General features: G+C 38.8%; 3 protein-coding genes and 1 pseudogene across 7 annotated transcripts; 1 reads left to right on the top strand and 3 right to left on the bottom strand.

The window, feature by feature from the left end:
• Positions 1–207: 207 nt before the first annotated feature.
• Positions 208–5,938, bottom strand: kyat1 (kynurenine aminotransferase 1). Of its 3 annotated transcripts, none has more exons than XM_080756563.1 (13): positions 5,874–5,938; positions 5,607–5,665; positions 4,664–4,811; positions 4,389–4,538; positions 3,324–3,410; positions 2,789–2,914; positions 2,272–2,392; positions 1,850–1,926; positions 1,668–1,757; positions 1,359–1,545; positions 1,058–1,134; positions 786–872; positions 208–643 (listed from the first exon to the last, which is right to left on the bottom strand). In XM_080756563.1, exons 2-13 carry the CDS (start codon positions 5,657–5,659, stop codon positions 584–586), a joined length of 1,263 nt encoding a protein of 420 aa, XP_080612689.1. In that variant the 5' UTR covers positions 5,660–5,665; positions 5,874–5,938; the 3' UTR covers positions 208–583. The 3 variants fall into 3 exon arrangements, with proteins under 3 accessions (XP_080612689.1, XP_080612687.1, XP_080612688.1); XM_080756561.1 differs by having other exon boundaries at positions 5,765–5,890; XM_080756562.1 differs by having other exon boundaries at positions 208–601; positions 5,765–5,890.
• An 813-nt stretch (positions 5,939–6,751) lies between these two features.
• surf6 (surfeit 6) lies at positions 6,752–9,842 on the bottom strand. Its single transcript, XM_080756565.1, has 4 exons — positions 9,635–9,842; positions 8,375–8,581; positions 8,145–8,227; positions 6,752–7,441 (listed from the first exon to the last, which is right to left on the bottom strand). The coding sequence occupies exons 1-4, from the start codon at positions 9,729–9,731 to the stop codon at positions 6,758–6,760; spliced, it is 1,071 nt and encodes a 356-aa protein (XP_080612691.1). The 5' UTR covers positions 9,732–9,842; the 3' UTR covers positions 6,752–6,757.
• Positions 9,843–10,072: 230 nt separating this feature from the next.
• On the top strand, positions 10,073–20,316 carry surf1 (SURF1 cytochrome c oxidase assembly factor). 2 transcript variants are annotated; one of them, XM_080755980.1, is made up of 9 exons: positions 10,073–10,246; positions 10,865–10,931; positions 11,066–11,193; positions 12,090–12,172; positions 12,594–12,785; positions 12,943–13,015; positions 13,291–13,453; positions 13,673–13,754; positions 19,947–20,316. In XM_080755980.1, exons 1-9 carry the CDS (start codon positions 10,184–10,186, stop codon positions 20,008–20,010), a joined length of 915 nt encoding a protein of 304 aa, XP_080612106.1. In that variant the 5' UTR covers positions 10,073–10,183; the 3' UTR covers positions 20,011–20,316. The 2 variants fall into 2 exon arrangements, with proteins under 2 accessions (XP_080612106.1, XP_080612107.1); XM_080755981.1 differs by lacking the exon at positions 19,947–20,316 and adding an exon at positions 13,918–14,712.
• On the bottom strand, positions 15,272–18,928 carry LOC308310415 (large ribosomal subunit protein eL8-like; annotated as a pseudogene). The gene is made up of 6 exons (XR_013966263.1): positions 18,923–18,928; positions 18,349–18,424; positions 17,036–17,185; positions 16,515–16,655; positions 15,912–15,967; positions 15,272–15,550 (listed from the first exon to the last, which is right to left on the bottom strand). The product of XR_013966263.1 is annotated as a large ribosomal subunit protein eL8-like (transcript).
• Positions 20,317–21,034: the final 718 nt, after the last annotated feature.

Genomic DNA, 21,034 nt, shown 5'->3' with positions numbered 1-21,034 from the left:
AGATTAAACAAATGCATAAACAATCCCTTTCCCAAGCTACAGTAAAAACTGTCTTTGTAAGTTAATTAACACCAGAACACCAGAGGTCCAAAATTCAGACTTTGTGTGCGCCATTGGTGCTCCATATTTTAATTCAATTTAAATTAAACATAGCCCTTAACTTTAACTTCATAAGCAAGACCAATCAAAATCAATAAATTAGCATATTTTATTTTGCATCATTTTACATGAAAACTTAGTACAAATTTGTCACAGTTAAGAGAACAATATTCCAGTGAAAACTTACTAGCAAAAATACTTTTGTACCGATTTGTACAGGAGCGATCACAGAAAATGTTCCATTACGAGCTGTCAGAGATGTTACAAAAATAAAACAAATGACAAGGTGCTTGACAAGGGTGTGTAATACAATACATTACTGTAATATCACTAAATAAAATTACATAACACAAGATAACATACTATAGCCTATGGCTTTATTGTTCAACGTGGAGAAATTGCATTATAGATACTTCAAGTAGAGTATCTGGGACAGAGACTGGATAGACATAGTTGGATGGATGACTGTCCATAGACGGTTCTTTCACTTTCCTTCACTCCACTTTCTCAAGATGTCTTCTGCTGCATTCAGCGTTGAGTCCTCCTTTAAGTAAGAGAGAGTAAAGGCTGAGTTATACGTGGTTGCATCATGTGAGAGCCCTGCACCAGAAATAGCAGATCTATAAAGATCAAGAAATGTCAAATAATCAGAAAACACCAGTAGAATCACCTGACTCCATTCTTACCTTGACAAAGCAGAATCGGATATAGTTGTCAAAGTCTTTACAGTGCTCTGAGCTGTAGAATGCTGATACAGGGATTGTTGCCAAACCCTGACAAAAACAACACAATAAAAAGTCAGAATTAAACGAGGCATAAACCTCCTGTTTGGAAAACTATATAGAATAGGCTTCTTTTTATGCATTACTGTACATGTTCTAATCTACACACTGTTGATGCATGGATGGATTAGAAATCCTCTTTAAAATGTAAGTATAGTGACTGAATCTTTTCTTACCTTCTTCTTAATTAGCCACTTAACAAATCTGAAGTCACAAGGTTCATCCAGGCTGATTGAGTCATCCACGTCAGATTCTGTTGAAAATAAAACAAAACAACTGAAAACTATAGATTATATTATAATGTAATGTATAATAGTTAATAATGTATATAGAACACGTTGAAAAAGGTTGACCCTTTCAAGAGATTTAACCATTAAAAAAAACACTACCCAAATAATCAGAATATATGCTAACACGTAGATTAAATATAGTGCTAACAATTGATATGATTCATAATATAATACAGTCAATACTCACTGACAGAGGATATGTCTGCTATCATGAAATAGCCTCCCTCTGGCATTATGGGCTGCAAACCAACACTCTCCAGACATTTGGCAAGTTTCTTCCTCTTGTGATGCAGTTGCTCAGGTAACTGCAGGAAGTAGCTCTCTGGGGTCCCAAATGTCTCATATTCTCTTTGGAAACCAACGGCGACTGCCTCCTGTTGAATGGAGGAATGAAACAAAATGAGATGAACTAAACAGACAACCTTTCAATAAATGAACCTATATGTTGTAATTTAGGTGCTTCAGTATGAATAAAGCATGTAAAATATTTCTTAACCTGAGCAGCTGTTGCACAGTGGTAAACAGAGTTTTGATGGATAGTTTTCAGGTGTTTTAAGATATGCCCAGAACCAATCGCCCAGCCAACCTTTAAAAGAAGAATAAAATAACCCAAGCTAAAAGCAACATGAGTCAATAATTCATGGTAAATCAGATTTCTGAAAAATATCACGATATTACCTTCCACCCTGTAGCACTGAAGGTCTTTCCAGCACTACCAATAGTGACTGTCCGTTCCCACATACCAGGAAGGCTGGCTTCAAAAGACACAATCACACCAAATTATGGTAAACGGTAATAGTTAGAATAATTGAATATGTAGAACTGTAGTTCAAACTCGATTAAACAACAAATAAAACAACAAATATAAATTTAAAAAGCAAATGCAAGATACTTCTTTGCCAGTTGTGTCTAAAATAGTTTTAGCTTAAAGGCAAAATTGCATGCAACTCATAAATGATTTTCATGATCTGAGAGTTCAACCATAGACACCTAGAATAAGTGCAACATGACATGAAGCCAAATCTAGTTTTAATAAGTTTTAATAGTGTTATGGTTATACTTGTTTGCATTTAATATATTGAATGGCAGATGTATCTCACCTATCTTGACATGCTTGGCTCCATCATAGGTCAGCCATTCATAAACCTCATCACTAATGCACACCACATCGTGCTTGATACAGAGGTCAGCAATCACCTGGAGCTCTTCTGTTTTGTACACCTGCATATGAAACAGTAGTGGAGGTACTTCTGTGGCCTACTGGCAGTATGCACAAGGAATTTGGTGGCGATCAATCCATCAGTTTGCAAGATTAGCTCCGGACACACACGCACACAAACGCACGCACACAACTCCAGATTCCAGACAAGCTGGAATGTTACAGCCATGTATGTTCATTGGCTGAAGCCCTGCCTAGACAATGACTACTGATCAGATAACACTATACAGTATGCATCGGGTTGATTGGCTTAGGCTGTGATACCAATAGTGTTGTCTATTGCATGCCAGATCCTGAGAGGTGACAGTTGTCATTGTGTTTGTGTAGACGCCTGACAAACTGTGGTGGTGGGCAGGGACTTGGTGGGCAGGGACATTCTACTTCTAATAGAAACTCACCTTGCCTAATGGGTTGTTTGGAGTGTTCATAACGATGGCTTTTGTGCGTGAAGAGAATTTACTGGCCAGCTCCTCAGGAGAGAGCACCCAGTCTCCACTTGAAAGGACCTCGCTGCACCCCGCCCTCTGGAAAGAAATCTAAATTAATCACTTTGTAAAACCATGACACAAACAGAGATGCTAGCAGACGCTTGAAAAACTAGCCATCATTACATATATATTACCCATGTAGACCTGAGGACACGTCTGTATCACTTTATAGTTTTTAACCACTTTAACCATTATTTAAAATGTAGCTGTTGAAAAATGGCAGATCTACAAGCTCATAGCGCAGCACCGAGTGCTGCGCTACAAGCTTGTAGATCTGCTATTTTGGAAAATTGTGAAAAATTGTGCAAATCTTTGAATTACATATTCTTTCACAGTGAAGGTTTTTAACTCATATCTAGCTTCTGGTGGGGTACCTAGAACAACCTATGTTCAGATGGGGGTCGGCGGCCAAATAAATGTTGGGGTAGTTGACATGATCACTCACTGGCCTCAGAGGTACGAAGACAGCCTTTCCTCCAGCCATCTTCACCATAGGCTGGTAGCAGTCAAAGAACGGTTCAATTATTATGACCTAAAACACAGATTGTGAGGACAAAAAGGTTCAGCGTGTTTCATATTCTTAACCACTTAAAAAGGACCACTTTTCACTTTTCAACCTACCTTCATATAATTGGTCCCCACTAATGTTCATGATAAAATGCTCCCCCAAAAAGTTCTACTCAGTCTGTGTCTCATAGGAGGGCTGTGGGCAGTTCAGAAACCCGCCCACCAGTGACATCGATGGGGAATATAAGATAATCAAAACGGCAGGATTTCTATTCCTGAAAAGTTGCAATTCGATAATGGAAGCCATCGTTCTCACAATATTAAAAAATTAAAATTAAATAAATTATTAATAAATCATAATGAACAATGATTTCACTGGTGGATGGGTACTACCCACAGCCCTGCTATGAGAGTAGAAATAAATTGTGATATTTTATCATGAACATTAGTAAGGACCAATTATATGAAGACAGGTTGAAAAGTGGTGAAGTGGTCCTTTAAGCATGACACAAAGGATGAAAATAGCAGATCCACTAGCTCGCAACCGTCATAATGCGATGCATTGTAAACTTGTAGATCAGCTATTTTCACGGCGCAACACAGGCGTGTATACATTAAGCATAAGATTCCTCAGACGAGGAAGAGCCACCATGCAGGCTCAAATGTCATAGATTAGAATACCGTAGATTACTCATTTACTGTGAGTAATCTTTCACCCCACTTGCTGCCTTCATATCTTTTACACACACACACACACACACACACACACACACACACACACACACACACTCAAAGAATAATACAAAGCCAGGTGTAATACGATATATAACTTATAAGTAGGTAACAAGGTTATAATAAAAGGGTACTGAGGATCAGTAACATTTTGGTTTTCTTTTTTGTGGGGGCTGACTTTTGTTTTGATCTCAATTATCTACTTTGAAGTTCTGTAACCAATCTCTTTTGTTACAATACATAATGAACAAACCTGAATTCAGTTTCTTACCTCGTCCCCTTCATCGATCAGTGCTTGAAACGTACAGAAGAGAGCCTGGTAGGCTCCGACTGTGACAAGGACGTCTTCAAGAGGATCAATCTCACACCCAACAATCCTGCCAAAGAATTTAGCTAAGATCTTTACTAGAGCGGGATGGCCCTGAGGAAATATGAAAATGCTCTATCAACTTCAACACACACACACACAAAGGAAAGGGATATGATGATAAATAATGCAACAGGATTCTCAGTTATTTGTGATGAATGTTGTATATTGTCACTTACAAAAGCACGGGTATATTGGTGCATCGAGCATCCTCCGCTCACAGCTTTACAGAAAGCCTCCTGGATGTAACCAGGAGGGGAGAAATCAGGGAAGCCCTGGCCTAGATTCACAGCTTTGTAGTCAGCCGCCAATTGTGTGAACTCAACCCTGTCAATAAAAATAATTGAGATGTGAGGAATGATATCATTTGTCAAATTGATCACCTGTCACTGAAAAAGTAGGCCTAGTGTTCTGCATTGTTGGCTGCCATCCCTATTTCCTATGTCCCTTAACTGAATGTGTAAATCAATCACACTAATTTTGTCATAAAAAAACTACTAAAGAAAAATATTTTATATAATGTAAAGCACAGTAAAGGTGGTTGCACACCGGCCGCGTTTTTCGGGAAACCGATGGAGAAACGCCCCTTAAAAATCCGAATTTGTATATTTTAATTTGACTCTTCCCTCCCCATTAATGTAACAGTGTCAGTGAAGCTACCGTTTAGTAGCACTTTACTTCTGCTGTCTTACAGTCTTATCGTTGACTGGTTCATGTGACACGCATTGATGACAATTCACATGACAGATGTGGAAAGCCTGGTGAGACGACCGTTACATGACACTAGACAGACATATATGCCTGAGGTTAAAAAGTAAAACACATGTAGTCCTACAGTACACAAGATACAGAGTAAAAGTGAGTCTCATATGAATAAAAACTTAAGTGATAAGTTGCATAAAAGGTTGTCACTTGACCAGACCAACAGACCAAGTAGAATGTGGAAGATGTGTTTCCATGTCGTTCCCGACACAAACATTAATCCTAGTAAATGTATTCGCCTGATACTTCGTCGTATAACTGTGTCGCAACTAAGCTCAGTACAATATTTTCGGCGAGCGACACTATAGCCGTTACAAGGCTGTCTTGTGATCACTTGTCAACTCAATATTGAACACTTACCATATGTTTTTGTCGACACCTTCTAATCTGCGCGCATGCAAGCGGCGTGCCATAATTATCTGAAAAGATTTCAACAAATATGAAATGTACGTCATATTCAATTTCACCATGGCCGTGTTTATTTCCCACTGGATCAAGTAAACAACAGGCGTACTCACCTTAGGATGAACGTTTTTAATAATTCTCTGACAAATTACAGCCACATTTGCAGACACTTTTATCATAACAGTAAAGAAGAGAACAGAAGTAGGCCCTTTGTCCCCATACCTTGACACAATACTGAAGACGAACCCCGAACTTTGGATCTCCTTGAGGTTTTCGTGTCACTTTCAACTTCCTGTGTAGGCGGGGTGGGCTAAATAAAGAGCTTGAACAGGCATCTTGTAGGGTGCAGATTCGGCCTGGCGCGGATACGGAAACAGTCTGCGTGTAGACATGGCTACAGCAGCTTGGACTCACCGGATCTGAGCACTGAGCAGTAAATAGAAACCACCAAAATTGCCTTTCTTGACACAATCTCACAACACTACACTAGCACAGGTCCTGACTCAGGGATAAGAAGATCAGAGAAAAAATATGTATGCATTTTAAAATTATTATTATTATGATGTTTGAACAGAAAATGTAGTCTACAGATTTACCCATTTAGACCTGAGGACCCATCTGTGTCACCCCATTGCTTTTAAACTTTTCTTTTAACTTATCTGTTTTTAAACTTATCTACAAGCATAGCATGGCACGAGTGCTGCACTTCTTTGACAGTGAACATTTTTAACTAAAATATTTTCATCTGGGGGGTCCCTGGTACAACATATTTTCAGATGGGGGTCCGCAGCCAAATACAGATAATTCTGTGGGTCCTTGACATGAAATAGTTTGAGAATCACTGAACATAGGTTATTCAGAAAACTGTCATGATTTAGAAGATATATGTGGAATCTGGTCTCAGGTCTTAATGGGCTAACACCAGGTAACCCTTGTCTCCTTCCTTCTGGTGGATGAGGAAACAACTTCAGAATATTATGTTTGATTTTAGAATTTTATATTTTAGTCAGGCATTTCTAAAATGGGATATATTATGAGCCAGCAAGAAAAACAACAGAATCTGTTTGCAGTTCAGTAGTTATATTGCTCATACTTTGCTTACTAAACTACACTGAAACCTTCTTCAAATCCTCAGGCAACACTCTGCCCTTTTTACGTGCTCTGTCCTTTGCCTTATCCATTTTCTGATTCTTGCGTTTCTGGATGTTCTTGCGTCGCTTGTCCTGTCGCAGCTGCATCTTTCCTACAACATACTGACTTCGCTCCTCCCATTGCTTTTTCCTCCCGGCTCGCATCTTCTCCTTCCTCTTTAGCGAGGCTCGCAACATGTCCTCATTGTCTTTGATCTTGAGGCCCTCAGCCTTGTATAGAACATTGGTCCACTTCATCTTCTGCTCCATGTCACGGGCCTTGTCCTCATCCTTTTCTCTCAGCTCCTCCAACTTAGCTTTGCGTGCCTCCACGCGACTTAGCAGCTGCTTGTAGTTCTTCCCCGTCAGTGGTGTTAAATTGCCCTTCACACTCTTCTTCTTATCCTTCTTTTTCTGAACTTTGTCTACATACTCTTCCTCTACCATTTCCACCGTGTTGAAGATAATTGCGGTGTCATCCCTCTGCTTTGCAGCAGGAGCAGGCTGTTCTTCCTTCTTAATTTCCTGCTCTTGTAGTTTGCCAGCTTCTTCTGCCAGCTTTTTCATCTGGAATTCTTTTCTTTTCCTTTTCCTGCGTTCCTTTTCCAGCTTTCTCTTTGCTCGCTTTGCCAGACCTGCTTCTGATTTACTTGGGTTTCCCTGAGAGAAGCATGGAATGTTAATGTTAATATATGTTGATCCAGCTTTAAACACACAAACCCTGGTGTCCATATTTTGCGCATGCTATAATAAATAAAATTCTAATTATAAAATAGCAGATCTACAAGCTACTAACACGCGGCGGTGGCTCAAGGGTAGAGTGGCTGGATGGTAACCGCAAGGTTGCCAGTTCGAACCCAGGCTCCCCCAGAGTTAGTGTAACTAATTGCTCCTGATGTGCTGGTAGGTGCCTTGCATGGTTTCCGCAATCGGTGTATGAATGTGTGGGTGAATGTAATGCACAAGCTATGTAAAGCACCTTGGATAAATGCACCATTTACATAGCACAGGGTTGTGAGCTTTAGCTCGCCTATTTTCACACAACGGTATGATAAGGAAATAGGGCTAAGTAAGAAATAGGGCCAAGTGGTTAATTCAAATTATATTTGAGCCATTAAAAAAGGTAGTGAAGCTCGGAAGCTCATACATCAGGTCATTGCAGTGTGTCACCTAATTCTGCACCTCCTTGTTTAATGATATGCATTTATGCATGACATAGTATGGTGACATCAAATGCAATTAGTTGCAAGTGCTTGCTAGATGTTTGTGGCTTAGATCATCAGGATGCAGATATTGGAATGCTGGACTGGACATCAATATTCCATTTATAAGATTGAATACTCTTTCAAATGTTACATATTACCTGCACTCGGGACTCTTCAATCTTCTCATGTAGTCTCTTGCGAAGAACATCTACGGCGGAGAAGTTTGAAACAGTAGTTCCCTCTTAAGAAACAAAACAAAAACACAAAAGGTCAGGACAATAGCATGGGAGTTGGATATTGGTCTAAATATAATACAGAAAAAACGAATTAAAATAAAAACCTGGGATGTGATGCGAGTATTAAAATCCATAAGTAAATGGAAAATTACCTTTGGCTGCCTGCATTTCATCTGCTGTTGCGTCATTGGTGATCTTAGCTTCGTGGTTGTTCTGTTTTGCTGTGGCTGCACTTGGTGGAGGCTTCCGTTGGAGTTTAGGAGGTGATATTGTCCCATTGGTGCCCTTTTCTACAAGGGATTTGGGTTTAGGCTTGTTTTTCTTGGCAGGACCAGTATCACCTCCACCCTTAAATGGAACTGTACAAAGAAGCAGAAGTCAGTATTATAATTTTACAATTTAAATATCCTAATCAACAAATGACAGGATAATGGTCACATAAGTAGGAATGCAAAGAAACAAATAATTGAACTGTTTCAGGTCCAAAATGGCTTTACAATTATGTTTTTTTTGGGTAAATGATAAATGGATTCATATAGTGGTGTAGACATAACGCTAGAATAAACACTTGTGGATTTATTACATTGTAATAATCTCATATTAATTGAATTATAGTTAAATTAAACTATTCATTTGGATGGGGACCCCCTGGAAGAGCCTCAAGAAGCCCTGGGGTCTCTGAACCCCATTCTAAATGCATTATTACAATAATATCATCAGCACAATTAACAACATTAAGGTTATATGGCAGGATACTTCTATGGTAACTTGATCTGTGTGAGTCAGTGACAGACAGTGAGTGAGTGTATTGCTTGTTGTTCATTATTGTTGGGATATTTGTTGTTCACTTGTTGTCTCTGTGCGCAATGTTAATTGCGATTTGTTTTGTTGTATGTATGCATTGGCAATGTAGAACATATTTTATCATGCCAATAAAGCATTTTGAGAGATCAGAGAGAATAGACAGTAACAGTCTAGATATCCTAAGCCTACACTACGATATGCTATCATCATTACGAGTGAATGATTGCTCCCCTTCCCCTTTCCCCAAGAAGACCACAATGGAAACAAGCCTAACAGCTTTCTTGTGAATTTATCCTTTTAAAATATATTTTCAATAAAGTATTCAATTCAATTCAATTCAATACTTTATTAGGCAGAAATGTAAACAGCAAGAGGTAAAGTCTGACATAACATTTAGGCTGGTTGATTGATTGAAGTATTTATTAACAATACTACACTTGTTTACTAAAGGTTCCACCTTGTTCAATTCATCATAAGATAAAAGGATAACGTTTCCAATGTGGTCCGATGCATTACGAATACGATTTAAATCATCACCATGCAAGCAGCCTGGGACGCCGAGGACGGTCAAAAATAGCAAAAGTATTTAATGAAAACATGTCTTTTACCATATAATGGCTTCTTCCTTTGCTCCAGGCGCTGTTGAGAACAGACTCTGCTCGCCAACTTCTGAATATACGAGTCCTTAGCTGCAAGAAGATCCATCTCGAGAAATTAACCTGACTGTATAAACTTAAGTTGTAATTTAAACAAAAGTAATACCAAAAGATTGAGATTCACACGAGACGAAAAAAAACGAACTGGTAGAAATCACAAGAGAAGTCAACACGTGGGTACAGTCGCATGGGCGTGGCTTAAGCCTCAAAGTTCAACGGTGCTGCCGAAAATGGCAAATCTACAAGCTCACAGGGCGTCGCGGATGAGCCAGTAGTACCGCGTTCTTAGCTAGTAGATCTGATATTTTATGTGCGCGACACCGCCGTATGTCGAATGTGACAGAAGAGCCTGAACCGGAAGTAGTAACATTAAAAAACATCCCCCTGTGTTCGGTGCTTTTAATACTCTATGGTTCGGTGTGTTATTCAAAAACATGTTCGTAATGTAGTTGTTAATTTACCCTCATTATTGGTGTTCTGAACTTCTGATTAATAATAAACATGACTTATTTGAAATCTATGCTGGTGTATTCCATTGGGACGCTGAAGATATTGAAAAGGAACGTGAGTTGTTTATTAATGATAATCTTTCTATAATGTGTGTGTAAGAACTCGCTTTTACAATATCGAGGATAACGCTACTATAATGTTCTACATTAGCCTGGGATCAAGGCTATCATATGTGTATTTATTTTTATCGAGTCTGACTCTTACTTTAGTAACTATCATAGATGTGCAAATGTCTGAAAGAATCGATCAAATAGTAAACTACATCTATTGATCCAAGGCTAGTTCTTACAAGGATATAAGATATTCTTGTAGACAAAGATGACAAATAAGTACGAATATCCTCTTTACACATTTGGGCAGTCGGATATGTCAAATGTCAATAGCATTTTTATGTAAAGGCATAATATGCAACAGAGGTGATGTAAGTGCTACATCTAGTGGTTGAATGTTCACATACAGGGCAGATGGAAGGTGACAGGTGTGCGAAATTAAAAAACAGTTAGAAATTAATAGATTGTTGCAGCACTTGTTCTAAAAGGATGTTACAATGTCACCCATAATTGATTTTATTTTCTTGTGATCTAGGCTACTATAAATGAATGATGCATACATTATTGGCCATTCGATCACACAGAATGATCTGTAATTACAAATGAACTGTTCTTTTCGCAGACAAATGTCATTTACATAAAGAGGACTCTTCTCCTGCCCAGGCAGTACATCTTCAAACATACAGAGGGTAAATAGGAAAATCATACTGAAATTAACATGGGCATACGTACAGTCGGTACACATTGCTCACTGTCCTTCTGTCTTTGCTTAACAGTACTTAACAGACTTGTTTTTTTGTTTTTTTTTGTTTTTTACTCCTAGGCAAGTTGTTTTCAATTGGGCGCCAGTCAAGTACCGCAGCCTCCAGTAGTGTAAAGGGAGAGGACTCATTTCTGAAATGGCTCCTGCTTTTGATTCCTGCCACAACGTTTGGCCTTGGAGCATGGCAGGTATATATGCTTTCTTTAGTGTGTTGTCAGTTTTACAATTGCTAATCTCTCAAGACAGATTTTGGTAACAGCTTTATCGATTCAATCTTGACAAATTCCTATGATTATCAGTCAAGCTTATTTAGTGAAGGACAGCCCAAGAGTTATCAATGAATGAAGAAAGTGCATCATCAATCATCATCTGGACAACCGCTCACACCCCTCCACATGGAGATTGTAGGGAGGTTTAGTGGAAGGGAAAATGATAGATTCATCTAACCCAAGAAGCAGTGTTGATTTCGTCGAATAATACTATGACGATTTTGTTTTCGTTGACTACCTTTTTTCACTGACAAACTAAATGGAAACGAAATGAAAATGAAGCTGTGATAAATCAAATCTAGACTAAAATGTTAGGAAGGGACTAGTGGACAAGAGTCCAGTATAAGTAAAATTCTACACTTGGCTGCGTGCTGAAAATAGCAGCGCGACGAGTTGAGCTTGTTGATCGCCTCGGCTATTTTCAGCAAGTGTATAATCAGCCATTATGACGGCATCAAGGCCCGCCAAAATACATTTTATTAAATCAACTGTAGATATTTAGTCGACTACAATCTTATATTTAGTCAACTAAAACTAGATTAACACTTAAACATTCCAAAATGTGATGACACCCTATTGGATTGTGACTTTCAATTTAGTGATTTGAAGACACCACTTTTGGTGTATCACCATACACAGCTTTTAGAGTTACATGGTAGAATAAAAATGTTCTCCAATTGGTGTGGTGTTGCCCACATTACACCGTCACAGGTATCTACAGTACTTTTCTTGCTCTGTAACTGTATCTTAACTGTTGTGCTGTTTTTGTGACTGAATATCCTTCAAGTCAATTATCGTATACTCCTCTTCACAAGGTCAAACGGCGTCAGTGGAAAATGCAACTCCTTGCAGACCTGAGAAGTCTTACTACTGCAGAGCCTATTCCTCTTCCTATCGAGTAAGCATATCAGATATCATCACATTACAGTAACAGTTAACTAAAACTAAAAGGGGGAGAAAATTGTGTAAAGTTAACAAAACAATAGGAACTATAATTAACAATTAAACAGTTAAACACTAACTGAAATAAAAGTAAAATCATCGTAGTTTTAGCTTTTTCATCATATGTGATGTCTTTCATCATCCCCTTTTCAGTTTCTATAAAACATGTTTTATTATAACTCTGGATGCCATTCAATGTACACTACCTAGTTCTTCTTTTTACTCCATCGATGGTATAATTCGCCAGAAATAGCCTATCTACTAAGCTCACAATGTGTCATAATGTGCCCCGTAGTGAGCTTGAAGACTCTGTTGTATGAGAAAGTATAAATAAATAAAGCATATTTGTGCTAATCAAGTGTGTCTTTGGTTCCCAGTCCTCTTGAGCTAAATCACCTAGAATACAGAAGGGTGACGGTTCGAGGACAGTACAACCACTCACAAGAGCTGTATATACTGCCCCGGTCACCGGTTGACCCAGAGAAGGAGGCCAGGGAGGCTGGCAGACTGTCCTCCAGTGGAGAGACTGGAGCAAATGTCATCACTCCATTCTACTGTACCGACCTACGGTAACTATCAACTATTCTGACCAGTATCTAGTTTGTAATTCTTCTACAAAGAATGTCATTTTGTAATGAAAGAAAGGTGAGAATCATTACAGTAAGTAAGTATTAAGAATGAGTTACGAAGTTTCAAATTCCACCACTCATATATTCTCTCAAACAGCATAACAATCTTGGTGAACAGAGGATATGTCCCCAGGAAGAAGATAAGGCCTGAGACAAGGGAAAAGGGACAGGTAAATGGTTAATTTGTGTAAATAACTGAACATGCAGAGTATTTGTATTCCATATGCATTCCAAGGGTGCAATGTCCAGGGCCTGATTCATCAATTAGTTATTTTGATGAAAGAGATTAAAATGAAAGAGATTTGTACATAAACTGGATCTGCTCCCCACTTGTCGTGACACTAGCTGGTTTGAAACTTTTGTTGTTAAGATATCGTAATCTGTTTCCCAGGAGTCTAGTGTCATTGAAAGTGGTTTTACTAGATGCTTTTCATTGTTATTCCAGGTGGAAGGAGAAGTAGACGTTGTAGGGATAGTAAGGCTGACAGAAATCCGCAAACCTTTTGTGCCACACAATGATGCGGAGAGAAATCGCTGGCACTACCGCGATCTTGAGGCCATGGCCAGTGTCACCGGGGCTGAGCCCATCTTCATTGATGCAGACTTTGGTAGGACCTCTTTAACCTGTCGTTTTAGATTTTTAGAAAGCATTTGTAGAATTGGCCTCAGGTCTACATGTTTTTCATCATTTTAATATTTCAGTAATTATATATAATTAAATTAATAAAATAGCATAACTCTCCTAAATCAAAATTTGAAGAACACAATTTTGTACATCAAAACTGAAAGGACAGCCGATAGTAGCAGGTAATTATGCTTTTTTGCAGGTAGCACCATTCCTGGCGGACCAATAGGTGGACAGACCAGGGTCACCCTGAGGAATGAACACATGCAGTATGTAATAACATGGTAGGTTTCACAACTATAACATTGTATTGCCATTGAGTTTTTTGTCCTGCCTATGACATGCACAAAAACAGCTTGAAAGTACGAATGGCCACTGAAGACACAAAACTATCTTGTTGATTTCAATTTGATTATTTGATATTGATTATTGCCTCTCTTTCCCCAGGTATGGTCTGTGTGCTGCAACTTCTTATATGTGGTATGCAAAGTTCATCAAAAAGATATGAACTGAACAGCAGTCTGGATGAAACTCACATATTTACAAGACAATGTTTTTAAATAAAAGGGTGTAATATTCAACTAGATTTTGAGTATCAATGATCAAACTCAGAACAGTCAGTTGCTGTAACCGTACTTTCACCAAATTGCTTTAGAAATATGCATTACATTCAACCATTCACAACCCGATGGTGAAGGCAACCATGTAAAAGGTGTTCGGTGGTTTGCTCAAGGACACATGCAGCATACGTTTTCAATAATTGTTCAATTCCAATCAGATTTAGCTTAATTGCAACTCAATTTCTTCTTTCATGTTAAAATAAGTGTTACCACTTACATTGACTCCCTTTAAAGGTGTTATATTCTTGCCTTGTGTGCATGTAATTTGAACACGGTGAATTTCACCTGGACTATTTTTTTGTAATTTTTATAATCTCTGAGATGGGTGGGTCTTTCAGTACCTTGATGCTCAGTGACAGAAGGTAGATTTGTTTCCCTGCCCACATCCCTGGTTTTCTACAGGCTGGTGTTCGTGTTTAATGATAAAAATCCAATAAACCCACAATGGGATTTTTATATTTCACTGGACCACTTACACATCCCAGGAATGGGATGTGTAAGTTCTGAGCTCCATTATCTTTAGGACTTTTTTTTTCTTTAATACCAAAGTTTTGCAGATTGCTAGGATAGGGCCCCTCATATTTTTTTTTGTGAAGTCTGAAATAAAGAGTACCTCAAGTTGCCTTGTATTGCTGTACTTCCATATTGATTAAATATATTTATGAAATATTGGGTAAGGGAGTGATGGTTTGACAAGGTTTAGTGTTCTAGGGTTAATCAACCAAAGTCAATTTCCATGGAGCTAAGAATCTTACAATTTAGTTAAGAGGGAATTTGTGCTAAGAAAGGTCTGATGTCAATATCGGTAGAGGGTGCAAATCCACACGCTCATGTACTCATTATAATAAGCATGTCATCCTGGCCGTTCACTCACATGGATATGAAGAATCAACTGACTGAGAGAAAACGCTAATGTAACTGCTGCTGAATTGGTTACATTTGCAAGAAACAAACTATCAAATGAGTGACTGTCTGATTTTTGAACCACAATGCTTACGAGATGATTTTAAGATGATCCCATGTTATTCTCCATAGAGAAATTACTTCCGTGAAGCAGGGGATGAGCGAGTGACGTCAGGACTTCTGTGCTCTATAGTTCAGGACGAGGATACTGTCAATGATCAACAGGTGTTTTCGGCACAGTATCTTATCAAGTAGGACTACAATAATTTGGGTTCCAGTTATTTCAAGCATCAGTTTAATCAACATACTGAGGATTCACATTCAGTACTATGAACCAAGGCCAAATACACAACTATGGCTTCCCAATCAAAGAACATTGCAAATGCAACATTGTAAAGCACAATATAACATAAGACAATACAACTAATTATGTTGGATGGGCATTTATTTTAACAATTAACATTTTATCCAAGTTTGGTGGCCAGTTCCTTTGCCAGCTTTGTGACACGGGCTGTAGATTTGGGACCAAGGATATTGCCTCCCCAATGACGACGAATCTGGAAAACAGATACAAAGGCAGGTTCAATGACTAGTCATTTTACCACATCCATATAAAATGCACAGAATGGATTACATGACAGGTACATGCATCAAGAACACAAAAGGAATACCAATTGCATGTATAACTGATATGCTTATGCCCTATTAAAGTGCGGTCTTTGCTCAGGGTTAAAAAGCTATTTGAGCCACATAGAGGATTCAGGTGAATATATTCAATCATCATTGCAAATGACCACCTCAGCACTGAATTAGACATTTAATCAAGTACGGAAAGTGCACATCTTTGCGAACACATGTCAAACCAAGGGAACCAATGTCCATACATTTGTTTAATATGGGTATCAGATTAAATCTCACCTTGTCGTATCTGTCGTTGCAATTGGTCTTAATGGCTTGCACAAGCTTTGGCCTCACTGAAGAAACAAAAGCAATAAGTCACCTGGAATGCACTTCAAGTTAAGACCACAAGTTAGTGCTTTTACATTCAATGAGATTTTAGCTTAATCGAGTATACAAGTCCCAGTGCTTTTGATAGGGCTAATCAAGCCACTGGAATCATTCAAAGCATGAATCAGCAAAATGAAATGCTGTCATGTGGGCTTTTCCCCAGGTCTATCTAACAATGCTGAAACTGAAAGCATGGCATTTTAGCCAAATGACATTTCATGCTTGTGCCCATCATTAGTGTGGTCTCTGCTCAGGGTTAAAATTTTGATCCACATGGAGGATTCAGACGAAGAAATTCAAACATCATTGCAAATGACCACCTCTGAACTAGAATATGGTTAATCCAAGTGACTTACAAAGTGCAAGACTTGGAGAAAGCAGCATGAATCCTAGTAAACAGTGTAAACCACCAACTTGGCTTGCCAACAATTTCCACAAGTCGTCAGGTAAACAGAATGAGAACTTGGTGATGTTTATTTAAGGCACCTTCCTTTCCCAGTTCCAGTATCTCACCTGCACGGAGGACAGGAGGCTTCTTGGTTGGTGTGTCTCCCTTTCCTGCTGCCTTCTGCTCAGCACAGGCCAGCAGCCTCTGCCTCTTCTCCTGCTTTGTCTCTGGTCTGTACAGGTGGGCCAACTTTAACAACTATGTTGCTACGGTGAAACGGCACAGTACAAATTTAAGACATTTTGAATGCCGTCATCCCCATTAGTCATGTCATAGATTAAAATGTTGCCAAATAGGTCATATAGAAGCTCAACATGAAGTGTTGTGAGCTAGTTTCTAGTTCATGTAGGCATGTCAGTCTCATGTGCATCAGATCTTGGTGAGAGTCATCACTGACATAAGATAGCAAATATTCTTTACATCATTTGCACAGCATTAGACCTAACAAAACCTTTAAAAAAAATGCCATCAAATATTTTACACAGAATACCAAAAAAGTTAACACTGCACTCAACCTTTCCAGTAATGTTTGAAAGTGAACGAGCCTGAAATACTTCTAGACCACAGTTTTTGTTTTGCAGCTAACCTGTCTGGCGGTCCAGAGCTTGGGTGAACTAGTTGATCGCAGGCGGGACCTTCAGGCGCTTGTACAGGATGGCACGCTGCCTCTGAAGGCGGATGTAGCGAGGCCATTTGACAAAACGGGTCAAGTCACGCTTTGGTTGAATGTCCTGACCTGTTAAGGACGGAAAAATAGGTTTAGTTCCTTTATCAATAATGTCTAGTTATGCAGTCTTTTCAGTCTCATGTGCATCAGCGATCTTGGTGGTTTGTCATCATACGTTTAAGATAGCAAATATTATTTTACATCATTTGCACTAGATTGCACCAAACAAGATGTCAAATAATACTTACCAATGCCAAAGTTCTTGGGTCACTTCTCAAAGAGGGGGTTGACCTAGCCGCAATTTGCAACTCTAGATTTTTTTATAATGGGATAAATCCCATTATAAACAGAATGAGAAGGTGATGTTTATTTAAGGCACCTTCCTTTCCCAGTTCCAGTATCTCACCTGCACGGAGGACAGGAGGCCTCTTGGTTGGCGTGTCTCCCTTTCCTGCTGCCTTCTTCTCAGCACGGGCCAGCAGCCTCTGCCTCTTCTCCTGCTTTGTCTCTGGTCTGTACTCGTGGGCCAACTTGAACAACTGTGTTGCTACGGTGAAACGGCACAGTACAAATTTAAGACATTTTGAAAGCCGTCATCCCCATTACGATTAAAATGTTGACAAAATAGCTCATATCGAAGCTCAACATGAAGTGTTGTGAGCTAGTTTCTAGTTCATGTAGGCATGTCAGTCTCATGTGCATCAGATCTTGGTGAGAGTCATCACTGACATAAGATAGCAAATATTATTTACATCATTTGCACAGCATTAGACCTAACAAAACCTTTAAAAAAATGCCATCAAATATTTTACACAGATACCAAAAAAGTTAACACTGCACTCAACCTTTCCAGTAATGTTTGAAAGTGAACAAGCCTGAAATACTTCTAGACCAGAGTTTTTGTTTTGCAGCTAACCTGTCTGGCGGTCCAGAGCTTGGGTGAACTAGTTGACCTTCAGGCGCTTGTCAGGGTGGCACGCTGCCTCTGAAGGCGGATGTAGCGAGGCCATTAACAAAGCGGGTCAAGTCACGCTTTGGTTGAATGTCCTGACCTGTTAAGGACGGGAAAATAGGTTTTAGTTCCTTTATCAATAATGTCTAGTTATGCAGTCTTTTCAGTCTCATGTGCATCAGCGATCTTGGTGGTTTGTCATCATAAGTTTAAGATAGCAAATATAATTTTACATCATTTGCACTAGATTGCACCAAACAAGATGTCAAATAATACTTACCAATGCTAAAGTTCTTGGGTCGCTTCTCAAAGAGTAGGTAGACCACCTTCTTCCCCTTCGCCTTCTTTCCCCTCGGCTAAAAAGACGAAAGTATAGCAAGTATACGACAATGTTGAGAAAATTGAGAACAGACTATGCTCGCCAACTTCTGAATATACGAGTCTTTCGCTGCAAAGAAGATCCATCTCGAGAAATGAACGTGACTGTATAAACTTAAGTTGTAATTTAAACAAAAGTAATACCAAAAGATTCACATGAGACGAAAAAACGAACTGGTAGAAACCACAAGAGACTGAAGAGAGAGAAGTCAACACGTGGGTACAGACCTTTAATACTCTATGGTACAGACACATGGGCGTGGCTTAAGCCTCAAAGTTCGAGGGTGCTACCGAAATGGCAAATCTACAAGCTCACAGGGCGTCGCGGATGAGCCAGTAGTACCGCGTTCTTAGCTTGTAGATCTGATATTATATGTGCGCGACACCGCCGGATGTCGATTGTGACAGAAGAGCCTGAACCGGAAGGGTTCGGTGTGTTATTCAAAAACATGTTCGTAATGTAGTTGTTAATTTACCCCCATTTTTGGTGTTCTGATTATTAATAAACATGACTTATTTGAAATCTATGCTGGTGTATTCCATTGGGACGCTGAATATATTGAAAAGGAACGTGAGTTGTTTATTAATGATAATCTTTCTATAATGTGTGTATAACAGCTCAAGGTGCTTTTACAATATCGAGGATAACGCTACTATAATGTTCTACATTAGCCTGGGATCAAGGCTATCATAGATGTATTTATTGTATCGAGTCTGACTCTTACTTTAGTATCTACTATCATAGATGTGCAAATGTCTGAAAGAATCGATCAAATAGTAAACTACATCTATTGATCCAAGGCTAGTTCTACATAATACATACAAGGATATAAGATATTCTTGTAGACAAAGACGACAAAAAAGTACGAATATCCTCTTTACACTTTTGAGCAGTCAGATATGTCAAATGTCAATAGCATTTTTATGTAAAGGCATAATATGCAACAGAGGTGATGTAAGTGCGACATCTAGTGGTTGAATGTTATCACATACAGAGTAGATGGAAGGTGTCCATTAGTTAGAATAGATTGTTGCAGCACTTATTCTATGTTACAATGTCACCCATAATTGATTTTATTTTATTTTTTATTGTGATCTAGGCTACTATAAATGAGTGATGCATACATTATTGGCCATTCGATCACACAAAATAGACTGTAATTACAAATGAACTGTTCTTTTTGCAGATAAATGTCATTTACATAAAGAGGACTCTTCTCCTGCCCAGGCAGTACATCTTCACATACAGAGGGTAAATAGGTGATGAAAATCATACTGAAATTAACATGGGCATACGTACAGTCGGTGCACATTGCTCACTGTCCTTCTGTCTTTGCTTAACATTGTATTGCCATTGAGTTTTTGGCCCTGCCTATGACATGCCCAAAATAGGGACAACAGCTTGAAAGTACCAATGGCCACTGAAGACACAACTGTCTTGTTGATTTCAATTTGATTATTAATATTATTTTATATTGATTATTGCCTCTCTTTCCCCAGGTATGGTCTGTATGCTGCAACTTCTTATATGTGGTATGCAAAGTTCATCAAAAAGATGATATGAACTGAACAGCCGTCACATGTGTCACAAACTCACATATTTACAAGACAATGTTTTTAAATAAAAGGGTGTAATATTTAACTACATTTTTAGCATCAATGATCAAACTCAGAACAGTCCGTTGCTGTAACCGTACTTTCACCAAATTGCATTAGAAATAGGCTATATATTACATTCAACCATTCACAACCCAATGGTGAAGGCAACAATGTAAAATTATTAGGTGTTCGGTGGTTTGCTCAAGGACACATGCAGCATGTTTTCAATTATTGTTCAATTCCAATCAGATTTATCTTAATTGCAACCCAATTTCTTCTTTCATGTTAAAATAAGTGTTCTTGCCCTGTGTGCATGTTAATTTCACCTTGACAATTATATTTTTGTAATTTATATAATCTGAGATGGGTGGGTCTTTCAGTACCTTGATGCTCAGTGATAGGTCGATTTGTTTCCCTGACCATCCCTGGTGTTTGCCTGGATTTCACCCATGTTTAATGGAGAAAAATCCAATACACCCACAATGGGATTTTTATTTTTCACTGGACCACTCACATCCCAGGAATGGCTGGACCAAAGGAAGTTCAGAGCGCCATTATTTTTTTAAATACTCAAGTTTTTCAGATTGCTAGGATGGGGCCCCCCATATTTGTGAAGTCTGAAATATTAAAGAGTACCTCAAGTTGCCTTGTATTACTGTACTCGATTAGATATATTTATGGAATATTGGGTAAAGGGAGTGATGGTTTGACAATGTTTAGTGTTCTAGGGTTAATCAACCCAAGTCACACCCAGATTTCCATGGAGCTAAACATCTTACAATTTAGTAAAGAGGGAATTTGGGCTAAGAAGGGTTCAAGAAAATGTGGTCAACTTGATTCAAATGTGTTCTGGATTGCAGTCATAAGAGAAATTAGTTTCCCTCATGTATAGAGCACCGAAGTCTGACGTCAATGTCGGTAGAGGGTGAAAGTCCACACGTTTATAATTTGCATTGTAATCCCCATAGGGGGATTTTGATTTTAGATCG

The sequence above is a fragment of the Protomyctophum bolini genome (assembly GCF_963924005.1).
Source record: "Protomyctophum bolini genome assembly, chromosome: 22".
Taxonomy (NCBI): Eukaryota; Metazoa; Chordata; class Actinopteri; order Myctophiformes; family Myctophidae; genus Protomyctophum; species Protomyctophum bolini.
Note: the sequence above shows the minus strand (reverse complement) of the source record. Positions and strands in the feature narration are given on the sequence as shown.